The sequence below is a fragment of the Lissotriton vulgaris genome, chromosome 11 (assembly GCF_964263255.1).
Source record: "Lissotriton vulgaris chromosome 11, aLisVul1.2, whole genome shotgun sequence".
NCBI classification, from domain to species: Eukaryota; Metazoa; Chordata; class Amphibia; order Caudata; family Salamandridae; genus Lissotriton; species Lissotriton vulgaris.
In genome coordinates this window covers 92,117,946-92,143,063 of record NC_141699.1, presented here as the reverse complement: position 1 = coordinate 92,143,063, position 25,118 = coordinate 92,117,946, and the positions used below count along the sequence as shown (strand labels likewise).

The 25,118-nt window shown below is 45.9% G+C and overlaps 1 protein-coding gene across 2 annotated transcripts in view; it reads right to left on the bottom strand.

Moving 5' to 3' along the window:
• LOC147679019 (solute carrier family 2, facilitated glucose transporter member 11-like) overlaps positions 1 to 24,064 on the bottom strand; it is a 608,312-nt gene extending 584,248 nt beyond the window's left edge. The window contains exon 1 of one of the 2 annotated variants that reach the window (XM_086942755.1): positions 23,977 to 24,064. In XM_086942755.1, the coding sequence (XP_086798881.1) occupies positions 23,977 to 24,000 (24 nt within the window). In that variant the 5' untranslated portion in view covers positions 24,001 to 24,064. The remainder of the gene's footprint in view (positions 1 to 23,976) is intronic. The other variant, XM_086942758.1, reaches the window with a different exon arrangement.
• Between the last annotated feature and the right edge of the window lie 1,054 nt (positions 24,065 to 25,118).

The following is a 25,118-nucleotide window of genomic DNA, read 5'->3' as shown; positions in this document are numbered from 1 at the left end:
TCTGTTCATTCCACGTTGGCTACCACAGCTCTTTCCAAACCTACAGTGCTGTCCCCTTACATGAGGATTCCTGTCTCTGCATCCACTCTTTTCCTCCCTGGTGTGACACCTCAATCGCTACTGAATTATGATAAACCTGTGCGAGGGATGCCTGAAGGAAATTAGGCAGCAGTGCGAGATTGCATGGAGAGAGTGTTGGTGCGTTCTGCAGTGGGTGATGAGGAAAAGACAATGGTGGCAAATCAGGCAGCCCAGTGGGCTCGCAATGCAATTTATACTGAGGAAGATGTGTGGTGTGTGATGAAAAACTATGAACCATTTTTACAGCAGCTTGCTCTTAAGCACATGTCAGCTACCTTAATAGGATTGTGGGAGCAGTGCTTTCAGGGTGTTGCACCACAAATTATATATGATATACAAAACAGGGTCTATGCTATGGGCCTGACTCCAAATGAAGTTTTTGCCAATGTGAAGACATTAGTGGGGTACAGAGGTAGATTGCTCCAAAAGATCCCGACCATAGGGGCACAGCACCCTATGAGGGAAATCCATCCCATTTATCATCCAGAAGTACCAGAATTGCGAGACTTGGATAAATACAGTAATTTGCCCATGGGTTGATACCCGGTTTCAGGAACAGTGGATCTATACTCACTGGAAGAGGAGTGAGGTCCAGTCTTTAAAGAGCAAACTGCCTGACCCTCAGAAAAATCCTGCTGCATATTACAAAGAATTGACAGAGGTGCTTTCTCCACTGTGATGACATAGAATTGTTGTTCGGCTTGTTAGTACCAGCTGATACATGGAGGCAGGTTCATACGCAAGACCATGCACTGCAATTAAAAGGTACCTGGGATGAGATTAAGGCTTGGGATAGAGAGCATAGGCTTGGTGACAAAATCCGAAAGCAGAGCTGTTAGCCTTACCAAGTCAGATTATAACTTACATGCACTACCTTATTCCTCCAAAGAAAGTGGATTGGGATCAGTTGACTTCATGCCACCAGAAGGAGGATGAAAGTGTGTCTGATTTCTTTACTAGATTTGAGGGGGTGTTCTTGGTTTTCAGTGGTCAGAACTTATCGCTGGAAGGTGGTCTTCACTTGTTCGTTAATAGATGTGTTAATAATTTGCTTCCCAAGATTGAAGCTACACTGCAGGCTTCCGAAAGCACTTGGACTATGTCCTCCACTTCAGTGGTTTTGAGTATGGCACACTAATATGAGCATAGAAAGAATGAGGATGAAGAAAAACTGGAGAAAAAGGTGAAGGATTTAAAGACAAGGGTATTGTTGCAGCAAGTTTCAAGGGGCAGAAAAAGGGGCTCATGATCGGCCCAGCGGTTACCTCGGTCCAATAGAGGTGGTGCTTTCTTTTTTTTTTTTAAATTTTTTATTCATCAACATCAAGATTACAATTTCATTTTCATTATGTATTTCACCAAGATAAGAAAATCAGATAACATTCATTATAACAAATTAATTCCTTAAAAAGTTCATAAATTCATACATTCATTTAGTAAATTCTATCCATACTAGTTCTTGCTGACTCAACGTAAAGCAAAATATTATATATCTTACTGTATGCTTACAACTCCCCCAGCCTTTGCTTCCATTCTATTATTGGAGCCCATATTCGTCTCGCAGCTTCTCTTCTTGCCCTTCCCTTTTTTTCATATAAGGCCTGTTCCAAGGTAAAAATCGCCAACAGCCTGGAAACCCATTGTTGTGATGTCGGTGGTCTGGGATCTTTCCATAGCGACGCTATACATAATCTGCTTAGTACCATGGCTATATACAAAAACTTATAATGAGGTACTTCCAAGCCATCCTTAGTTACTCCTAAGATCATTACTTCATCCGACAATGCTATATTCATTCCCAATGAATTATTAAAAAACTGTTCCAATTCTTGTTTATAGCTATCTAAAGCAGGGCATGAAGCAAACATATGAATCGTATCAGCTTGGGTAGATTGACATCTAGGACAGGTTATACCGTTTATTCCACCCCACTCTGCCACCCTGTGGGGGGTATGATACAATTCAAACAATGTTTTAAATTGCTGGGTTTGCAAATTTGTTGTTCTCAGCACAGTATTTGACATTTTTAACGATTTCTCAGCCTCATTCCCTGTCAGTCCCAGTTTAGTTCCCCATTTCTCAAACATTTTTTCCGAGTCATCCTCCTTGTATTTACATATTTCGCCATACAACTGCGATATGGAACACCCTGTTTCTTTTCTTATGTCTTCCATCAAATCTACCTTTTGAATGTCAACATCCCCACCCCGCTTTCTTGATAGGACTGACCTAATTTGTAGATATTTATAAAAATCTCTATGCCTTAAATTATATAACCGTTGCGCGTTCTCATATGTGATTATTACCCCTGCCGCCCCTATAAGGTCTCCTATAGTTCTTACCCCTTGCCTGTCCCAATCTTTCATTATGGAATCATGGAATATTCCTGGGAGCGATGGGTTCCCATATAGCGGTGTGTAGTAGTTCATTCTACCCAATTTTAACTTCTTCTTAATAGTAGACCATATAGTTATTGCAGCCCCCAGGGTCTTAAAGCGTACCTTCTTGTAATAACTTTTCTCATCATATTTGAGCAACCATCTATCCGAGTCCTTAACCAAAAGCTCGTATACATCCGGAATCATATCCCTCCCTCTCCATTTATCCGTTATATCCCCCCCCAGCATCCCTCTTATATATTGTAAAACTGTTGCCCAATAATAAGCTTTGAAATCGGGAAGCATTAACCCGCCACGTTCTCGGGGCAGCGACAGAAATGTTTGACTGCGACGTGTTCTTCCTCCTGCCCATATAAACCTGTTTGTTACCCCTTCTAGCTCCTAAACCATTTATTATCAAATAGAGGTGGTGCTTCCAATGCGCCCCTTGGGCTTAACCAATGTGAGTGTTGCAAAAAGGAGGGACATTGGCAAAATGAGTGCCCGGAGCTGTCGCACAAAGGAGATGCTCCAAGAAGTTGAGGATATAGAGGACGTGGGAGAGGAGGAGGTGGAAGAGAGGGGACGCAGTCGGAATATGTATCGTTTAACACCTTAGCTGCTTTGAACGTTCAGCACCCAGTGCTGAACATTCGAATAATGAGCGCTGGCCCGTCGGCCAACGGTCGTGCGCAGCACTGGGGAGGTAGCGCTCGTGATGACCGTTGGCCGATGGCAGCGCTTAAGGGGTTAATAGACAGAGTGGGAATTATTTTGATGACTCCAGGAGCATACAGTATTGTCATGAAGTTTATGACTGGGTTGTCCCACAGTTAGGACAGCCAGGGACAGGGCAAAGGACCAGTTCCAGTGTCGATCAATCAACGTGGACCCTATCTCACCTCTGATTTGCAGGGTACCACAGAGAAAATTCTAGTTGACACAGGGGCTATGAATAGCTCTGTTTCCCATTCACTGGTCCCGGGGGCAGTTCTGTCTGGCCACAATAATGCGTTGGCTGGTTTCTCAGGTGTGCCGGTGGTTAGCCCCATTTCCAAACCTCTTGAATTGACTATTGGTCCCATTATGGTTAATTCCTCATTTTTATTAACATCTAATTGTGGGGAAAATCTGTTGGGATTGGATTTGTTAAAAAGACTACATGCAACGATCTTTTGTTCTCTTGATGGTGTGTATATGACCATTGGCCCGTAGGTGGCCCATGTCAAACAATGTTTTGCCAAGGATGCTCCGCTTCCTACAGAATTTGAGACCTTGCCCCGTACATTGTGGGCCACAGGGGACACAGATGTGGGATGGCTTCAGATTCCACCGGTGTCCATTCAGCTCAAGGATAATGCCAAATTGTCACGTACCCCTCCGTATAAGATTTCACAGGCAGGTGAAAAAGCTCTCCTACAAATAATCCAGGATTTGATTAGGACAGAGTGGTTGAAGAGACAGTGGTGAATGTGTATAATAGCTCTATTCTACCTATCCTTAAAAGGCCCTTAGATTCTCCTGATGTTCACATAGATGTCAACAGTTTTATTACGACCTGTGAGAAGTTAATAAGATTGTAGTTCCCCAATACCCAGTGGTTTGGGACTTTACTACAATTTTGACAATGATTCCCCGTCTGCAAAATTCTTTCTGTAATAGATTTAAAGAACACCTTTATTAGTATACCATTACGCACAGAGAGCCTATATTCGTTCGGTATTACACTTGCTGGTTGAAGTTTTAGATTCTGTCGAGCTCCTCAAGGCTACACGGAAAGCCCAAGTATATATAGGCAAGCTTTAAAAACTTAATTGAATTCTCTGGGACTTCCTACTGGTAATGTGCTGTTACAATATGTTGACCGCCTTCTTGTGGCCTCAGATATTGAGGATGGATGCAGGGAAGCCACAGTTTAATTACTCTTACATTTGGCACACCATGGCCACAAGGTGTCACTTTCAAAATTTCAATATTGTCAACAAGGGTCACCTACTTAGGTCACCTACTGTCGAAGGAGGGATGCAGACTAACCCCAGAGCACATAGCCACCATCAATATTATGCTTGATCCCAAGACCAAGACTCAATGCAAGGTACTTGCGTTTATTGGATCCCTAACTATTCCCTACTAATAAAATCCCTTCTTTACCTGACCACCAAAGAAGTACAAGAACCCCTGAATTGGACAGCTGCATGCTAGCAAGCTTTCAAACAGCTAAAGGTTGCGTTTTGCTCTGCTCCTGTGCTTAGTACTCCTGATTACCAGAAGCCTTTTGTGCTCTACGTGCATGAGGCAGATGGTTGCGCGCTTTCTGTTCTAACACAGGGCTTTGGTGGTAAGCAGAGACCCTGCACCTATTTCTCTGCCATGCTTGATAACGTCGCCAAAGCTCTGCTGAGCTGTCTGAGAGCTGCTGCGGCTGTGGCAGTTTCTTTCAGGCAATCAACAGGGCTCGTCCTTGATATTGACCTCACAGTATTGGTACCTCAAGCTGTGGATACGCTTTTGAACAAGACAAAGGCACAGCACCTTACTAGTGCACGTCTTACGGGATATGAGTTGACTTTGATGTGCTACTCTGAACCCATCCACGTTACTACCCCTCCCTTTGGAAGAAAAAGATAATGATGTCCATGATTGCCTGTTTCGGACTGAAGAAGAGACGAAGGGATAGGTAGATTTGATTGATGTTCCCTTATCTGACCCCCAAGGGTCGATGGCTCTTGTTTCAAACTGCTGGATTGCACTACTAATACAGACTACGCAATCACCACCTTACATACTGTAGTTGAGACGTTTTGCATTCCATACCAGTCGGTCCAGGCAGCGGAGTTGGTCGCGCTTCTAAGGGCTTGTGAATTGAGTGAAGGACAGACTGTAAATATTTACACAGACAGCCAGTATGCATTCGGGGTGGCCCATAATTTTGGGCGCCTCTGGGCAGAGAGAGGGTTCCTGACATCACATAGCCAGAGAATACAACATGGTCCCCTGATACTTAGACTGTCATCAGCCCTGCCCCTGCCTGCTAAATTGGCAATAATAAAGTGTAGTGCCCATAAGTCTGTCACAGATGATGTTGGAAGAGGCAATGCGTTCGCAGACAGAACAGCCAAGGAGACAGCCAGATCAAAGATGAATAAGATGTTTGTTGCAGGCCTTGCTATATGTGTCTCAGATAATCGAGATGGGATGGTCGAGAATACTGTGAAAAGTGTAAAGGAAATACAGATTGAGGCTCCTGTAGATGAACTAGACATGTGGGAGGAGAGGATAGGATGCTTGGATGAAGATGGATGTTGGATTGATTTGTCAGGAAAACACAGATGGCTGTTACCCAATGCTTTTGTTCTCCCTGTGGGCACTATGGCCCATGGCCAGGTGCACATTAGTGTGAAAGGTATTTGTAAATTGCTAGACCCAGTATGGCAGAATGAGAATATTTCTAAGGTTGCAATACACTTGGTGAGACATTGTATTGTCTGTTTGAAGCACAACACCAGAAAAGGCACCCCTTCACCTGCTGGTAATTTTGCACTGCCTTCTTTCTCTTTTGAGGTCATCCAGATGGATTTCATCGAGATGGAACGAGTCAACAATCTAAAATATGTACTAGTGGTGGTCTGTGCATTTAGTAAGTGGGTAGAGGCCTACCCTACTAAAGAGAACATGGCTATAGCGACAGCAAAGACACTTTTAAAAGAGTACTTCCTGCGCTATGGATTGCCACGTGTGATCTGGAGTCACAACGGGAGCCACTTCAATGCTAAAGTCATTGAACTGGTGTGTAAAGGCTTGCAAACTGTACAAAAATTCCATGCAGCAAACCATCCACAATCAGCCGGCCTTGTTGAGAAATATAATGGCATTCTCACGCTGAAACTAGCAAAGACTCCTGAAGGCACAGGATTGCAATGGCCAGACGTATTACCCCTAGCACTCATGTCAGCAAGGTTGACTGCACATTCCAGGACTGGATTGTCGCCCTATGAATTGGTCTTCGGGCGCCCTGCTAATGTTTCAGGCATCCCCAGACCTAGAAGTTTTTCAGACATAGAATATCCTCTCTTGATTGACTATTTGTATGCCTGGTCTAAAGATCTCTGTTCTGTTCACCAACAGATATCTGCCACCCTACAACCATTGCCAGAGGGTCCCGGACATCAGATCCAGCTTGGAGATTACATGCTCATCTGCAGTTTCAGTGCAAGTCCTCCTTGGAGCTGCGGTGAAGGGGCCCTACCAGGTGCTTCTGGCCACTAGGACAGCTGTGAAGGTGGATGGCCAGAAGCACTGGGTACATGTCTCTCATGTGAAGAGGGTGCCTCTGCTGCTCCCGTATGATTCCTGGGTGAAAGACAGGATCGCCGAGCAGGAAAGAGAGCTGGTTCCTCATTTTGTTCCCTTTTCTGAGGCCTGGTTGAGAGGGGCACAGACCGACAAAGAGAGTGACGAGATCTTGCTCGAGGCGGTCCCCCCTGAGATAAGGCCAGCCCCGGATACTCCAGCTCCCGCATTGCAACTACCTGAGTCCCGATCCCCAGCAGAGTTTGAGTTCTTACCTTTATTTGTTGACGACGAAGTACCTGGGCACACTAGGTGCAATCTGCGGCCCTGACGGAAAGGCAGTGCATCAGCAGGCCAACACAAGAGTTAGGGAAAGACTTAATTTTAGGGTGCAGGTGCTGTGCTTCTGGTATCTGCTTTAGCTTAGAGTAAAGAGTATTGGTGCACTATCTGGAACACTGGATAGGATCGTTGAGGATAATTTCCCCGGAGGGAGGTTACCCTATCCTGAATGAAGGTTTGTCTACAGCACAGGCTACAATTGTGTTGCAGAGTTGCACGTGTGCAACTCCATCGTGGGGAGACAACGTTGATGAACAACAGAAACCTGCCTGTGAATGTAACTAGCAGAAAGCATTAACATGTTGTGCAACTGACAATTATTCATGTACTAAATGTTTATTAATTGCGCCATTTTACATGTAGGTATATGCATTAATTGAAAGTGCCTCATTTTCCATGCAAATTTGTGAAGCTCATATGATCCTTTCTTATGTTAACTGAATTGTGAAGACCTGAAATGCAGTTCCCTGGAAACTCTTGCTTTAGAATCAACAGTTTGAAGTGTGCTGTGGAAGTTGTTCTTTGTGTTGCAGGTGAAAGAAGAGCTCATGTCAGTTTGAAAAATGTCTTTGTTTTACTACTCAGGCAAGGAGAAAATAAGTTACAATCGTGTGGCATGAGCCGATAAAGGAAGGTCATTGTGCTCACACAGGAGAAGGCCTGGGAACAAAGGACAAAATATATCTAGCAAGGAGTTCTGTTCCATGGAAAAACACCTTCAGGATTGTACCCAGAGCAGATGGCATGACTCGAAACTGCATTCCAGGAATATTACCTACGAGTAATGTGTTATTTGGAGTAGGGAAAGTGCCCACTTCTGATTTGCCTATGGAGAAAGAGCATCTTGGAGCAAGCTCTGTCCCCGTAGCTTTATGCTACATGACCCATTGATCATGAAGAGACTTCTTAGGAAGACTCCACATGCTAACACCTTCTACCCGTCTCCCTGAAAATGCTTAAGTAGCAATACCACTTAGTAATACCACTTTAGTATTAGAGAGGGGATGGATTTACTGTTTTCCACTCAACAACCATCGATGCAGAGAACGTTGAACTCATGTGTAACCTCAGTCACAGGCCTGCACTCTCCCCGGCAGCTCCATCGCCTCTGACGTCGCCGCTGAGCCCCCAGCCTGGGTGTTCTAGGCTGCTGTCTGTCCTGTTGTGTGCTGTGACTGCCCTGTGTGCCGTGATGCGGTAATTACCCAGCGGTTGCATACCTCATTGCAGCTGTCGTTATTGTGTCCATATCTTTATTCTTAACTGTTGTTTTTCGTACTGTGCTCATTGCCTTTTAATAGTGTTATTGCTCTTTTAATTTACTGGTCTTCTTATCCCCTATCCCCTCTCTGTTCCCACCTCACTGCTCCTCCTACTGCTGCCACGCGGCCCCTCCACCCTGCCCTCGCCCATTTCCCACCTCCCAGCTGAGCGTTCCTCCACTCCCCTACATAATGCCGACCGCTGCACCGTCACGCTGTGGATGTGTCGCTGACGCGCTAAAGGCACACCTAAGGCAAGCCCATCTGCCCCCGTCGTTGACCCCAACGCGACCAGCGCCAGGAACCCTGGATCTCCGCACCACCAACGCTACTGCCCAACAGCACTCCAAAACTCAACCCAGACCACAACAACAACTGCATGCTAGCCTCGCTGGCCGACACCCACGGACTCCTCAGTTGTCACTGCTGCCAACAAACCTACAGCCCGGCCAAGTACACGGACCCACCACAACTCGATCACAGGAAAATAACTGAACCAGACACTCTGCAATGCATCCTCCTCAACGTCCGATCCCTCCACAAACACACCACTAAAATCTGGGACCTCCTTGACAGCGTTCTTCACCGAAACCTGGACCAACACCTCCTCAGGACCGGACATCGCCATCGCCATTGCCCAAGGGTACAAGATCTCCAGAAAGGACAGTCATACCCGCCCGGGAGGAGGAATCGCCATCATCCACAAATCCATCCTCTACTAGAGCACACTCCTTGACAAGCCCACAGACATGATGGAACATCTTCACTTCAAGATATAGACCAACCCCACCACTACCCTCGGAGGAACCCTCATCTACCGACCCCCTGGACCCAGCAGACCATTCAACAACTCCATCATGTACATCATCTCCCCACATGTCATCTCATCCACCAACTACACCCTGCTAGGAGACTTCAACTTCCACATCGACAACCAACTGGACCCCAACACCACATCCCTCCTGGACAACCTCCACAACATTGGCCTTCGCCAAATCGTGACCAAACCCACACACTCAGCAGGACACACCATTGACCACCTCTTCTCACGACAGGGAACTCTATCACCTTCAGCCACACCACTGAACTCCCATGGACTGACCACTGTTGCGTCCACTTCACCTTCAGAACACCCACCATCCAGCATCTGCTCCCCCGAAGAAACTGGACCAGAAGCACCGACGACCAGCTGACCTCCTCACTCAGCAACTCCACCCCAACCATCATGGAAAACGATGGCCCCAACACAGCAGCACAAACCCTGCACAGATGGCTCTCCGACAGTGCCAACACCATAGCCCCCCTAAAAAAAAATCAACAAAACCCACGCCAAGAAAGCCAGATGGTTCACCACTGAACTTAGAGAATTAAGACGCACCTACCGCTGCCTCGAAAAAGCCTGGCAGAACACCAAATCCACTGATTCTCACAACAATTTCAGAGCCACTACCAACGCCCACCACCCACTAATCAGAAAAACAAGAAAAAAAGCAATTGAAGACAGAATCTCTACTCTCACACACAAAAGCAAAGAACTCTTCAACATCATCAAGGAGTTCGCCCAATCCACCAGCGAGTTGACTGACATCACTCCCTCACAAGGCCTTTGCAACAAACTTAGCACCTTCTTTCACCACAAAATCAAGAGCATCTACGACATCCTTGATGAAGACAACCAACACATGGAACCCCCACCAACCTCCCGACACCCCGAAGCCAACAATTGACAGATGCACAGCCCTCACTACCGAAGACACACTGAAGACAATGAAGTAAATCCACTCCGGGGCCCACACGAACCCCTGCCCCCACCACATCTTTAACAGAGCCACCAACACCATCGCACCCATGCTCCGCCAACCCATCAACCGCTCTCTGGTGACCGCTTCATTCCCCAATGACTGGAAACACGCCGAGGTCAAACCCTTCCTGAATAAACCCTTGGCGGACCCCACTGACCTCAAAGACTGATCTCCCTGCTCCCGTTCCCAGCAAAAGTTATAGAGTAAGCCATCAACAATCAATCAATCATTACATTTGAAGACCGCGCTACATTCCCATGAGGGTCTCAAGGCGCTGGGGGAGGGAGGTTGCTACTGATCGAAAAGCCAGGTCTTGAGAAGTCTCCTGAAGGCCAGTAGGTCCTCGGTCTGTCGTAGGTCGGTAGGGAGAGTGTTCCAAGTCTTGGCGGCGAGGTAGGAGAAGGATCTGCCGCCGGCGGTGGATTTCCAGATGCGCGGATCTGTGGTGAGGGCAAGGTTGTCGGAGCGGACGCTGCGGGTGGGGGTGTAGAGGCTGAGTCGGTCGTTGAGGTATGCTGGTCTGGCGTTGTGTAGGGCTTTGTGTGCGTGGATGAGGAGTGTAAAGCTGATCCTCTTGTCGACGGGGAGCAAATGCTGGCCTCTCAGGTGGGGTGTGATGTGTCTGCGTCGGGGGATGTCAAGGATCAGTCGTGCCAAGGCGTTCTGGATGCGTTGCAGCCATCTCAGGAGCTTAGTTGTTGTTCCCGTAGTCCATTCTGCTGGTAACGAGGGCCTGGGTGACATTTTTTCTCGTGCCATTTGAAGATCCTGCGGAGCATGCAGAGGGTGTTGGAGCAGGACGCGGAGACGGCGTTGACTTGCATGCTCATGGAGAACGTGGAGTCAAGGATGAACCCCAGGTTGCGCGCGTGGTTGGTGGGTTCTGGGGCTGTTCCTAGCGATGTAGGCCACCAGGAGTCGTCCCAGGCTGATGGGGTGGGGCTGAGAATGAGGACCTTGTCTGAATTCAGCTTCAGCCTGCTGTCCTTCATCCATTTGGCGACGGCCTTCATTCCTCTGTGGAGGTTGGCTTTGGCGGTGTGGTGGTCTTTGGTGAGGGATATGATCAGCTGGGTGTCGTCAGCGTAGGAGATGATGTTGAGGCGGTCTTGTCGTACGACATGGGCGAGTGGTGCCATGTCGATATTGAACAGCGTTGGGCTAAGGGAGTATCCCTGTGGAATGCCGCAAATGATTTCGGTGGTCTTGGAGCAGAAGGGTGGGAGGCGGACGCTCTGGGTTCTGCCGGAGAGGAAGGATGTGGTCCAGGCCAGGGCCTTCTCTTGGATTCCGGCGTCGTGGAGGCGTGCTGTTAGGGTGCGGTGGCAGACCGTGTCGAAGGCTGCTGATAGGTCAAGAAGGATGAGGGTGGCGGTTTCTCCTTTGTCCATGAGCATCCTAATGTCATTGGTGGTGGCGATGACATTAGGATGCTGTGGTTGCTGCGGAAGCAGGACTGGGAGGGGTCCAGGATGTTGTTGTCTTCAAGGTAGCGGGTCAGATGTCTGTTGACGATCTTATCCGTGACTCCACTCAACAGCCAACTCGCAGCATTCGCCAAAGAGCACAACATCCTCGACTCCTCGAAAACCTGCTTCAGGAAAAACCACAGCACGGAAACCGCCCTCCTCACGGAAACAGATAACATTTGCACTCTACTGGACAGAGGAGAAACCATGGCCCTCATCCTCCTTGACCTCTCAGCGGTGTTTGATATGGTCTCCCACCGCACCCTAACCCGCAGGGATCCAGGACAAGGCCCTCGAGTGGATCAGTTCCCTCCTCTCCGGCAGAATGCAGCATGTCAGGCTCACCACTTTCCTCTCAGACCCCACACCAACCACCTACGGAGTCCCTCAAGGGTCTTCCCTCAGCCCGAGGCTCTTCAACGTCTACATGGTGCCGCTCGCCCAACATTGTGTCATATGCAGAGGACACCCAACTCATCGTCTCCCTAGCAAACGAACCCAACACTGCCAGGCACAACTTTCGAGAAGGCATGGAAGCCATCAAGAAATGGATGAAGAACAGCTGCCTCCAACTAAACACCAACAAGAGGGAAGTACTCATCATGGGCCCTAACCCCTATGCATGGAACAACACTTGGTGGTCCCCGCCCTAGGAAAGCCACCCACCCCCTTGGACCACGGCACGCAACCTAGGAATCATCCTGGACTCCGGGCTCAAAATGGACCGCCAGATTAACTCAGTCTCGTCCTCCTGCTTCCACACCCTCCGCCTCCTACATAAGACCTTCCAATGGATCCCCCTTGAACACAGAAAGACCGTCACTCACGCCCTGGACACCAGCAGACTGGATTACACCAACGCACTCTATGTCAGAATGAACAAAAACCTCACCCACATGCTACAGAATATCCAGAACGCCACCGCAAGACTGGTCCTCAACCTGCCAAACCAATGCCACATCTCCCAGCACCTGCACACACTGCACTGGCACCTTCAAGATGCTCACCCACACACACAAGGTCCTCCACGACACCGAACGAGCATACCTGAACAGCCGACTCAATTTCCACGCACCCCAAAGGACCCTAAGATCAGCCCAGATTTCCTACACCATGGTCCCGCACACCAGAAAAACCTGATCGGGAGGCCGCTCCTTCTCCTTCCTCGCAGCCAGGGCCTGGAACGCCCTTCCCCTGAACCTCAGACAGACAGAGTTGTTTCCCATCTTCATAACAAACTTCAAAACCTGGCTCTTCAACTGACCCACTCCTTGATGGACTGGAGCCTGCAACCCCCAACCCCCAGTGCCTTGAGACCATTATGGGTGAGTAGCTGCGCTTAATAAACACTTGATTGATTGATTGATTGATTGCTTTCTGATCTTCTGCATTCTGCATCTTGAACTGATAGTATTACCCATGTTGCTTCGTCTAAACTGGATATGCAGATTTGGCTTCATGCTAATTTCGATGCATTTCTAAACCCTTGTCTTGAGGTATTTTTCTGTTCAGTTACTTTTGGCTTTGCAATATATCAACTAACCAACGTACTCATCTGGTTACAATATGTCCACGAGGATTATTAACTTGTTGATTGGTCATCTATTGACATTTCTCCCCTTTACACTATGACGCTGCAAAAATGAACCATCAGATTGTGAATCTAGGACAGGTCTAGAACATATGGGCCTGTTATGCTGCAACTATCCTTTCTGTCTGTGTCTGTCCACTATGGTCAGCTTGCTGCCCTTGCCTCTTTCCCCTCTGCTCTCTGTTGTTCATGTGCTTGGCCCTGTTCACTCCCTATTGCTTTCCATAGTCTGTTTAATGTACTGCCGTCCCGCTTGCCCTGTGTGATGTATTGTGCTGCTGCAACCCCTGACGCCTGCCTTGTAAAGTCAATTTGGTGCCCCTGTTCATCTCCCTCCTGCCCTCTCTCATCCAAGTTTTTGTCCCTTCCTCATTCCTCCTGCCCTGCGTGATCCAATGTACCAAACTTGCCAACATTCTAAACTTGGTAAGAGGAAGTTTTTGAAAAAAAACCTGGGTAATGGATTATCACAATTGACTTACATTGAAAAGGAAGAGATTTTAAGCAGGAGACAAATAAAATAAAGAGCTGGACTTAAAAACATTGGGAGTCTCCTGCCTGAATTGGGTGTGTTGGCATGTATGGTTATACTATGACTGTCTCTTCCTTCTGCCTTCAATGGTCTTTTATATTGCGATAACCTCTCTTGCCTGTACTGCATGGTTGGTTTGTTGCCCCTGCCCCCATCTCCCCTGCCATCCATGGTCCGTTGTCCTACCACTGACCCTCCCACCTGCACAGCATGGTCCTCTTGTTGCCTCTGCAGTGTCTTATTCCCATAGAAAATATGTTTAGTGCTTTAAACCTCTAAAATGAGGACATATTTTCTGAGTTCTCAAATAGTAACCAAACACTTAAAATAATTTGCTATCTTTATCTTTTTTATCAAGCTGATCACCTGATTATATGTTGCACTTAAGGGAGAGGATGTGGTGTTGAGGCCAGAGCTACAGATTTTGCAACTGGAGAACTAGGTTTGAGTTTCAACATCAGCTCGACATCCCATGATTCAGGTCAAATCACTTAATCTCCCCATGCCTAAAACCAAAATGAATGTGTTGTTGTGTGATACAACTGCTGCTCACGTAAAGCACTCCTATACCTTTGGGTCAAGTCCGCACTGTATAAAACTTTCAAAAAAACTAAATAATTAAGTGTTTTGTATTCTTCTGTCATTGGACTACACTTGAACTATATTTGAGTGATACTTGTGCTATATTTGGGCTTTTTGTTCTCCCGTGCTCATCTTAGGAGACGTATTTGTTATGAAGCTCCCTAATTTTGTTATTTACTGCCGTATCCTCAGTAGAAAATGCTTTCAGTTTTCTACTTTGATTCCAACAAGATGGCATTCATACCTGCCACACCAATGGCACAAATTCCGAATCTTAGCACTCTAGTTGCTCAGTAGAACACTGTAGCAAAACTGCTGATCACCGGGAGTTAAATGGCAATCTGCTGCTGGTGTTGAAAGTGCATGTTTCAGTCTGCATGTGTGCATGTGTTGGAAGTGAATATTTCAGTGCATGTTTTAGTCTGCATGTCAGATTGTTTTAATGAAATTGAAGAGGAAGAAATTTGAGAGCTCACAAAATGTGCCCCAATTTGTTTTTAACCTTGCCCTAAGACCCCGGGAATAAAAGTGATCATTGGAGGTTCCCAGAGGCATTAATAAATCACACTTTTGAACGATCCCCTCACCCAACAAAAACCAACCCGCTCAGCTGTAACTCAGGCATTGCAGCACAGCCTGGTTGCATTTGGCGGCCCAGCTGGGAACCCAATGATGAGGCATGCCACCAACTAGGCGTGGGCGGAAAATCCGTTCCGCTCGCGGATTTTGCGGATTTTCGGGAAATCCGCAATCCGCGAGATTTGCGAATTTCCCGCAAAATCCGCAAATCCGCGAGCAGCGGATTTTGCTCGCACTGCTCGCACTGTTAGCGTGAGTTCGCGCCCCGCGAATAAGTGCAAAATTGCAGAAATACGATCTTGGCAAAACTGAAAGTAACTACTTACCAGGTTCAAAAGTTCAGGCACATCATTAGTAGCCATTTCCTGTAGTGCTTCCTGAGGGGCCCCTCCAGAGTTCAGTTGCCAGTTGAAACTATTATGTGACCCTGCTCTGAACCTCAGAATAGTTACACATATGCCACAAAGGTCCTGAATTACAGCTAAGGGAGACAAGCAGGAGCCAGGCTGGAAGTTAAAATCCATTAATCAGCCCCTAATTCATTATTGTCAGTTGGGGCAGGGCAGGTGTTGTAACTAATTTTGCAACAATGAAAGCACTTAGCAAGTGCAAAAGATCACTAATCAGGGCGCACTAAGGAAGCAGGTGCCAGCTAAAAAAATATTCTGTGACACATTAATCAGCCCCAAATTAATTCAGGTCACTTGAGGCAGGGAAGGTGTGCTTTGCTTTGCCGAAAATAATGTACACTGGACAACCAGAGGGTGTAGTGATGAAACAGAGGGTGGCATGGGTGGGCCAGAGGGTGGCATGAGTAGTCAGAGAGTGGCAGTGGTGACAGAGAGTGGCAGTGATGAAGAAGAGTGTCCCAAACAGGCTGGACACGTAGAAACAACAAGTTCGCAAAACTTGCGACCCGACAGGTAAGTTCGCAAATTGCGAAATTGTAAAAACCCTCGCGAACTGGCAGAAACACGGGCGAACACAAAAAAAAAAAAATCCGCAAATTCGCGGGAATTCGCGGATTTTGCGGATTGCGAATCCGCAAATCCGCAAAATTCGCGGATTGCCAATCCGCAAAATCCGCTCATGCTTACCACCAACAAGGTTGGTGGGTGAGGGTTCTTCTTAAAAATCCATTGTTTTTTTTCTACATACTAGTGTATGACATTGAGTCATCCCTGTTTGTGGATTCCTGAGTGGGTCCGTTCACATTGTTCTCTTTCTGAAAAATTCTAGGGGAAAAGGAAGTACTCCACTTTTTCTCATTAGTTCCTAGGTCTCTCCTTGTTGTTCCAATTTTTCTTTTTACAGCACTAACTATAACTTCTATGACAAACTGAACCCCTTCATTTTGTTCCTTTCAAAATTAAATGTGTTACGTTTTACCAGTTTGATTCAATCAACATGGCTTCACATGGCCATACTTTTGTCATAAGTAACACTGTTAGCGCTCTATTTGTTCTTTAAAACACTCTGAGAGGCTGCAGTAGCACACAAGGGAAGCAGCTGTCAGACTTTATTTTGATATGGCTGATAGTGGACATTTACAGAAAATATGCTCTCATTTTAGCTTCTGGAGCACCTTCCATAACCTCTATTGGGAAAACTGTTTTCTCTCAACCATGATTCTTGAAACCCTAGCAGAAGGCTTTTCACAGGGTAAAATCACCTTAGAATAATTAATAAAATCTGTCATCACCATTTATACGTTCTCCTTTTTGTGACTCCCAAAACCTGCCATTAAATCCAATGCATTTCAATAGCGTGCCACAGAGACCAAAACTGTTGTTTTTTTTTCATTTTCCCACAAAGTCGTAGAGGATCCATGGGAAAATAAAACAAGCATTGTCATAGCCAATAGTTCTCACCTTTGGGATCTTATAAGTGTTTAGGTATCCTGCACAACATCCTTGGTGCAACAACATCAACTATTGCATGGTTAAACACTTATAAGGTCCCAATGGTGAGACCTTTTGGCTATGCCAATGCTGGTTTTCTTTGTTATGGAAGCTTTTCTTGCGTTATTCAATAGCTCCCATTATGGTAAATTAGTAGATATTGTAATGGTGAATTACAACAGTGACATCAATGGCCTATACTGTTCACTTAAAAAAACACAATTAAGCCTATTTCTTGCTTGTCGGGTAGCATCCCTCTAAAGTTCGTGTCTGCACACACCAGCTGGTTGAATGGCCTCGATACATTCAAGATATCAGAATTAATCATTTAAGCATCTGTCACATTGTTAAAGTGGGCCACTTGGCCAGTCTCCCACCGACAGACAGACCACCTTGTATTAAACCCCCAATGACATGGCCTTTGAGATTAGCAAATTATGGTAAAGTTCAAAGATGCAGCTTTGCAGAGCTCCAGAACCTGCAAGCCAACTTCGTTAAAATCCCATGGTATCATTATGGAGAAATTCATTTTTCACAGGAAGTGAGAAGTGCAACCCTCCATTTATACCGTTTCATCTGTTAGAGAATTACATCTCTCAGGTTCCACAGGTCAGTGTGACCCAACTCCAGCAGGAGTAATTTAGCACTGGACTGCTAGGCCATTCTCTCCCATCACAAAACAAGAGCAAACCTAAGCTTACTGTTGCCTAACTGGGCATCACCAGAGAGGTGCACCCTAAATCACTAGTAATTGCATTGCACTGCCACAAAGAGTTACAACCTAATAATTCATAGAAAAGGAGGATAATTGCAGCCTTAAATGTATACAACTTGGAATTCAAATAGAAGGACGCAGCCACCTCAGGTGCCTTCTCTGTGAACGGGACTGTAACAGGGTTTGGTGGCCTGCACATGGACAGGGCCTCGGCATGGTCCGAGGATCCGGGGAAGAGCTAGGATTGAAGGTCATGCTGGGACCAGTCTGCTGTGAACAGTGACGATGCTGGATTCTGCACCCTAAAGCGAGTGAATTGAAATGATACAGTGGGTGCACCACCGACTGCCAATAAAGTAATCGTAAAGCAAATTCAAGCTGGAATATGTAAAGCCGCTGGAAAATTGGCACTAAAACTGGCTCAGCTATGAGAAGAGTGGACTGGCCTAAAAGTCTGCCCCTCTTTGCTCAACATTTTTATTGATTTTTTAAAAACATATAATACTGAAATGAGGCAAAAGTAGCAAACGTTTACTCTGTAAATGGACTGTAGTCGAGTGAGAAAAATATTTTTACAAGAGCAGCAAATTTAAAAAAATGAGAAGCACGTCTGACTAACAAGCTGCATAACAGTCATTAGTTAATATGTGTGTATATGCACAAAAGTGGCTTAAATAAACATTTGATAATCCAAATGTGACTCGAAAGAGTCCTGCCATTTTTAAATTAAATTTGAAGCCTGCTCGGCTGTAGGCTAATCGGGTGGACCATTGCCACTTTAGTACTGTGCAGAGTCTCCAATGTAACATTTGTGTTTGGCAGTTTGTAAGTTGTCATGGAAGATGGCTTTGGAATCTGAGGTAGAGGAGTAGATGTTTGTGAAGTTTCCGCACCCTAACCACTTGACTCTGGAGAGGTTTCTACATCCATGGGTTCGTCCTCCTTTTCCTCCTCCTTCGGCTTGCAGCTGTCATTGATATCAGTCTGAATGCTTTCCTCCGCGGCCTCGCTCTCATTGTGGTCACTGCGAGTGCTAGAGGGAGATGGCTACACAAACTCTTCAGCAGCGGGCAAAGGTGCTGCAGCCTCCTCGTGGTTCATGATTAGCACCAGGGGGCTCTTCGTACAGCTCTTCTTGTGCTCCCGGAAGTCAGTCCACTTGAACAACTCTGCACAGCATTACTCGCACACATTGATTTCTTCACTCCCTCTTCTACTCTTGTTCCCACTGTCACCATCACCTGGAACTTAAAGTGCCTGTTTGCGTTTTGAGAAGTGCTGGGACCCTCGCATGAAATCTACTGCAACAGTGCTGAGAAGTGCAGGTACTCTTACTTTCAAACTGAAAACTCAGTACCTGCCCAATTACTCTTGGCACTTTTGGCGTAGCCCGCTGACGCTGCGTAAACAAGTGGGAGGGGTGAAGAGAGCGCAGCCGAGAGCAGCGACACGCAGTGTGTACCTTGCGGGAGAGAACACAAGGTAAATGCCAAACGTGCATGCGTTGCCCTTGAAGGAAATGCACCGCGTGCATGTTTTTATCCGAAAACCCGAACTGATTACAAGAGGTCTCCTCCCTATGCAGCGCATTCGCGCTGCGTAGGCAAGACCTAAAAAAACATAAGTGCGGTTTCACATGCTTGTGTTCTACTAGCCCCGCTGGATGGCCTGTGTCCCATGGGGAATGCATTATATATAGATAGATGAGGGTTGCATGTGGCACACCTCTGAAGGTCGATTTGACCCCAGGGATCCCATCCATGGGGGCCTGGCCTTTAAAATAATTGGGAGGGGTCCATGCGGCCCACCTCTTGGCCGCTTTTGGCTATGGTGACACCATCACCCGGGCCTGGCTGTGATTTAAAAGGTGTGTCAAGCATCCCACCTCGCAGGCCGATTTTGGCTCCGGGGACCCAATTTCCCGGGTCCTGGTCATAATAATAAGGAAGGCGCCATACAGCCCCCCATTCTCAACACAACCCAAATCCACAATATATGTACCTATATCCCACCAAGACATACACTCCCAGCTCAGACAAAGCACCAGTTTGATCCTGTACTTACTCTTTTCAATACCAAACCTATACTCAGTGTTCCACCATTTCATCCACCAACACACTCCTCCTCTTTTTACCAAAAAAACACAACCACATAACGCTTACATTCTACTGTACGACACATATTACCTTTTCCTTGATCAAATCTAACACACACACTCTTGACTCTTGCGCATCCCCTTTCACACACCACATACACTCTTTTCCAAAGCAAATAACAACCCCTATTACCTTTCAGCTTCCACTCATCAACAGTACTTTACATATAAATACTTCTCAGAAAGTACATCATTTCCTCTCACTACTCCTCAAAATCAAAACATAACTCACACCATCACAACAAACTCTCACAAACATTACCTCATAAACTAGAAACTTACACCCACCCTCCTGATTACACAAATACACACACTAAACCAACTCTACTGCCATGCTTTGTCACTTACCCCACATCTTACACATATACAGCAACTCTCTTTTAACAGCCTCTCACAATTTGACAATTAAGAACCTTACAACATGACCCACATCCTACGCCACCACCCCTAGCTCATAAAACTTCCACCCTAACCAAATGCAAACAAAATAAATGACATAGCACTCTTCACAACTTCACATCTCAATATCTAATGCACAAGTAGTACGACATGCACCACAACTACTAGCAGGCCTTTGGTTTGGCCACGTCCACTGAGGCGGAGTAAGTTGAATATTTAGGTTGGCACCAAAAGTGCCTCACTATTGACTTTGACTCCAGAGCCCTTGAGGAAGGGTGTTTTAACATGAAACGCGTTGGGAAGGAATTGTGTATTTAGTTGGGCTGGTCCTTGGTCCCGTGTCTCTGCCTGCAATAAAGAAAGTGTGGCGAAAATGTACCTGTTTGAGTGGCGTTTTCTACAGCAGGCAGACTTTTGTGTTTGATATATATATATATATATATATATATATATATATATATATATATATATATATATATATATATATATATATATATATATATATATATATATATATATCAGTCACACAGTGCAGGAACCCTTTTGGAGAGAGACCACACACGAAATGGATTCAATGCCTTTTTATTTTCGTTAGCTTGCCAGCAGGTTTCCAGCATCAGTGTCAGCCAAACAGAATTTGCCAGACGCGTTTCGAGAGCGAAGCTCTCTTCCTCAATGGCATGGTTGCAGTCACACGAGAATGCTGTGAATAGCGCACAATTTTTAAACAGTCCCCGCCCACTGGGCGTGTTTCATCACAGCAGCGTTTTATGGGATCTGTAGTGCCGGTATTTACCCAGTGGATGCATTCTCTGTTCAATAAAACCCTGATAAAATCCAAGTGGAAAGGAGGACACACAAATGCGAGATTCCTGCTCCGCTTTGTAGCTGACGATAAGGTGACACGGAGGCCCCCCTGCAGGGCCCCTGGTCGGTTCGTGTCCATGTTGATCCTGGGTAGGTATCAGCGTTGGTTCTGCAAACGCAGCAGGTCTTTTCTCCACGACCGGGACGGCCGTCATAACATCAGTCACACAGTGCAGGAACCCTTTTGGAGAGAGACCACACACGAAATGGATTCAATGCCTTTTTATTTTCGTTAGCTTGCCAGCAGGTTTCCAGCATCAGTGTCAGCCAAACAGAATTTGCCAGACGCGTTTCGAGAGCGAAGCTCTCTTCCTCAATGGCATGGTTGCAGTCACACGAGAATGCTGTGAATCGCGCACAATTTTTAAACAGTCCCCGCCCACTGGGCGTGTTTCATCACAGCAGCGTTTTATGGGATCTGTAGTGCCGGTATTTACCCAGTGGATGCATTCTCTGTTCAATAAAACCCTGATAAAATCCAAGTGGAAAGGAGGACACACAAATGCGAGATTCCTGCTCCGCTTTGTAGCTGACGATAAGGTGACACGGAGGCCCCCCTGCAGGGCCCCTGGTCGGTTCGTGTCCATGTTGATCCTGGGTAGGTATCAGCGTTGGTTCTGCAAACGCAGCAGGTCTTTTCTCCACGACCGGGACGGCCGTCATAACATCAGTCACACAGTGCAGGAACAGAGTCGCTCTCGAAACGCGTCTGGCAAATTCTGTTTGGCTGACACTGATGCTGGAAACCTGCTGGCAAGCTAACGAAAATAAAAAGGCATTGAATCCATTTCGTGTGTGGTCTCTCTCCAAAAGGGTTCCTGCACTGTGTGACTGATGTTATGACGGCCGTCCCGGTCGTGGAGAAAAGACCTGCTGCGTTTGCAGAACCAACGCTGATACCTACCCAGGATCAACATGGACACGAACCGACCAGGGGCCCTGCAGGGGGGCCTCCGTGTCACCTTATCGTCAGCTACAAAGCGGAGCAGGAATCTCGCATTTGTGTGTCCTCCTTTCCACTTGGATTTTATCAGGGCTTTATTGAACAGAGAATGCATCCACTGGGTAAATACCGGCACTACAGATCCCATAAAACGCTGCTGTGATGAAACACGCCCAGTGGGCGGGGACTGTTTAAAAATTGTGCGCTATTCACAGCATTCTCGTGTGACTGCAACCATGCCATTGAGGAAGAGAGCTTCGCTCTCGAAACGCGTCTGGCAAATTCTGTTTGGCTGACACTGATGCTGGAAACCTGCTGGCAAGCTAACGAAAATAAAAAGGCATTGAATCCATTTCGTGTGTGGTCTCTCTCCAAAAGGGTTCCTGCACTGTGTGACTGATATATATATATATATATATATATATATATATATATATATATATATATATATATATATATATATATATATGTATATATATATATATATATATACATATATATATATATATATATATATATATATATATATATATATATATATATATATATATATATATGTGTGTGTGTGTATGTGTGTGTGTGTGTATATATACGTATATATGCAAACGCGTAAGTACATTGATAAAGTTAAAATTATGTAAATTAACTTGCCTTTGAATACATAGGGTTAATACTCCCATGCAGTGTAATGACTCCTGATGACCAGCTTCTGAAGTTTCAAAGTAAAGTCAATTGATAATTCGAAGAGTTTTACATCGGGAGTCATGTACATCTTCCTAAGTAATGTTAACATACCCCTGAGGCACATGAGGATACTTGATGGCTAACAAATATTTTCTGCGCCCCATGACCTAAATGCTACCTAGCGCCCCCTCCTGCATGGAGCCAGCCTCTGCTGTTACCTTTCGTTACAGAAGAACTGCACACAGCAAGGAACACAAAACTGGCTGCTGCCCATGGCTTTTAGTGGGATGAAAAAGGTGGCGGGGAAAGGGGTCTAGCCTCAGAAGTGTAACTGGGAATCCTTCCCAAGAGGTGTGGCCTGTATAATTAAGGGTGTGGCTTAACAGATATTAACTAAAAGTCTGTGCTTCACATAGAGTTCCACCCGACCAACATTTTAGTTCCTCCTTGGGAGCTTTCAGTTATTGCATCCTGTCATAGCACATGGTAACATACATGAACGTGCTACAACCCAAACCTATTGGCTTTGCTAACACTTGTTGGTAGTATCAGATAAATGAGTAACGACAATGATTTTGTTGTGAATAATTAATGTGAAAATGTTTCAATTCTGAAAATATGTTACCTTTGATTAAACATTCATTAAGCCTATGGGAGGGGTTCCATTCACTCCTGTGTTTCCCTCCGTTAGACTTTTTCACCTTTTTTCTGCATATCTTTCTGAAATTATCTCTCTACAAATCTCACATCTTATCTCTTTCTAATTTTTCGTTCTATCCTGCATGTACTGCCTTGCATCGCCTTCACATCACCACCCTGACACAACTCACAAAATCACATGTAAGCACTGCATTCTCATTTATTTTCGGTCTGTGCATTTCGACTGCTGTTCGACATGCTTTAGCATAGATCCACAATTGGCACACATGCCACTTGCTCTGTGCCATCTGCTGAGAGGCCAAGGACTGTATGAGCATATATTCTGAGCACCTACATGAACCACTGATGGGCACTTTGAGAAACTCTCTCTTCCTTCAGCCTGAATTATAGAGGGTTCATGGTCCTAACACACACCCAAAGTCTGAACTCACTCAGACACAGAGAGGCCAGTTCAAGGTGCACACTATACAAGAGTGATAAGCTACATGAAAACACTGCTTTAGCACATCATCTTAGAAAGCACACACTAAACGTAAAGCAAGAATAAGTAAAACGTGCTGTGTCGCTGACAGGGATTAAGGTCATGGTTGTTGCAGTCATAGTTCAAAAATCGATCACTGTTTTGCCCGTAGAGTTCAGGATATGAATATAGGGCCAAACAGACCCCCGTTTCAATATCACTTTTTATGGCTACCAAGTATGAGGCGCCGTCCCACTGGAAGGCTTGAGGCTACCGCTACTCACCAGTTCTGAGAGCATGCTGGCCATCGCTGCTGCGAGCGGCCGCCCCTGGTCCTGCGCGACTCGGGAGAAGAGGCGAGCTCTCCTGACCCTCGCACCAGCCTCGCGCGTGTGCGCAGCACTGGCACAGGGTTCAGTGAGCCCTCCCCCTGCCTGAGGTGGAGGGGGCAGGAGCACTTTCACGAGGAAGTGGGTGGGATCTTGAGACACAATGTGCCCGAACTTTATTTAATGTAGCTTTTTATTTATTAAGATGACAGCCATGTACAGGTTATTCTGAAAAGACCAGAGAACTAAACACGCCACACGCTTTCTTTCCAGGCTGCCTGCTGCTTGAAAGAAACGTACATTTGTATTATTGGTTAACCTGCAGATGTAAAGGCTGCTTGGATGGCCAGGTGACATGTTAGCTTTAATGACGGAGTCACTTACAGCTTTGTGACTGCTAAGATGTAATCGTTTTGAGAGGACACTTACAAATGTTTGCACTAGGTACAGTCTGGTTGCATACTACTAAAATCTATATTATGAAAGCACTTGTCTCTATCCAGGGTCGGATTGGGATCACAATTTGGCCCGGGCACTGACGAAAAAGTGGCCCACATTAAGGGGGCGTGGCCTACATTTAAGGGGCGTGGCCTACATTTAAGGGGCGTGGCCTATATTTAAGGGGCGTGGCCCACATTCGAGGGGCATGCCCTTTCATGAAACACCATTTGGTTACTCTTTGAGGTCTAATTTGTAGACAAATATTTAGTAAATTAAGCCTTTTAAAGCTTACAGAGCAAGTAACATTGGTAAAGACTAGGAGCACTGCAGTTCAGATAATTGAATACTTACTTGCAGTCTTAACGCCCTGCACAATGTCGTTGGATACTCTTTCCTAACCAGCTATGTCCTAGACTCTAATCATCACATAAACCAGAAATCTAGTACAAAGTCAAGGAGAAAGGGTAAGACTGGAATCTCTGGTAATAGAACATGTAATAACAAAAGTAAGAATTCACAAACGAGGAAAAGGCAGTCTGGGGTGTAAAGAATGCTGAAAAAATGTATCTGTACAATCTAGTCATACATTTATTTCACAGTCAGCAGGTGATGTCTATATACAAAAAACACAGTTTTATTCATATCTGTTGCTGCCT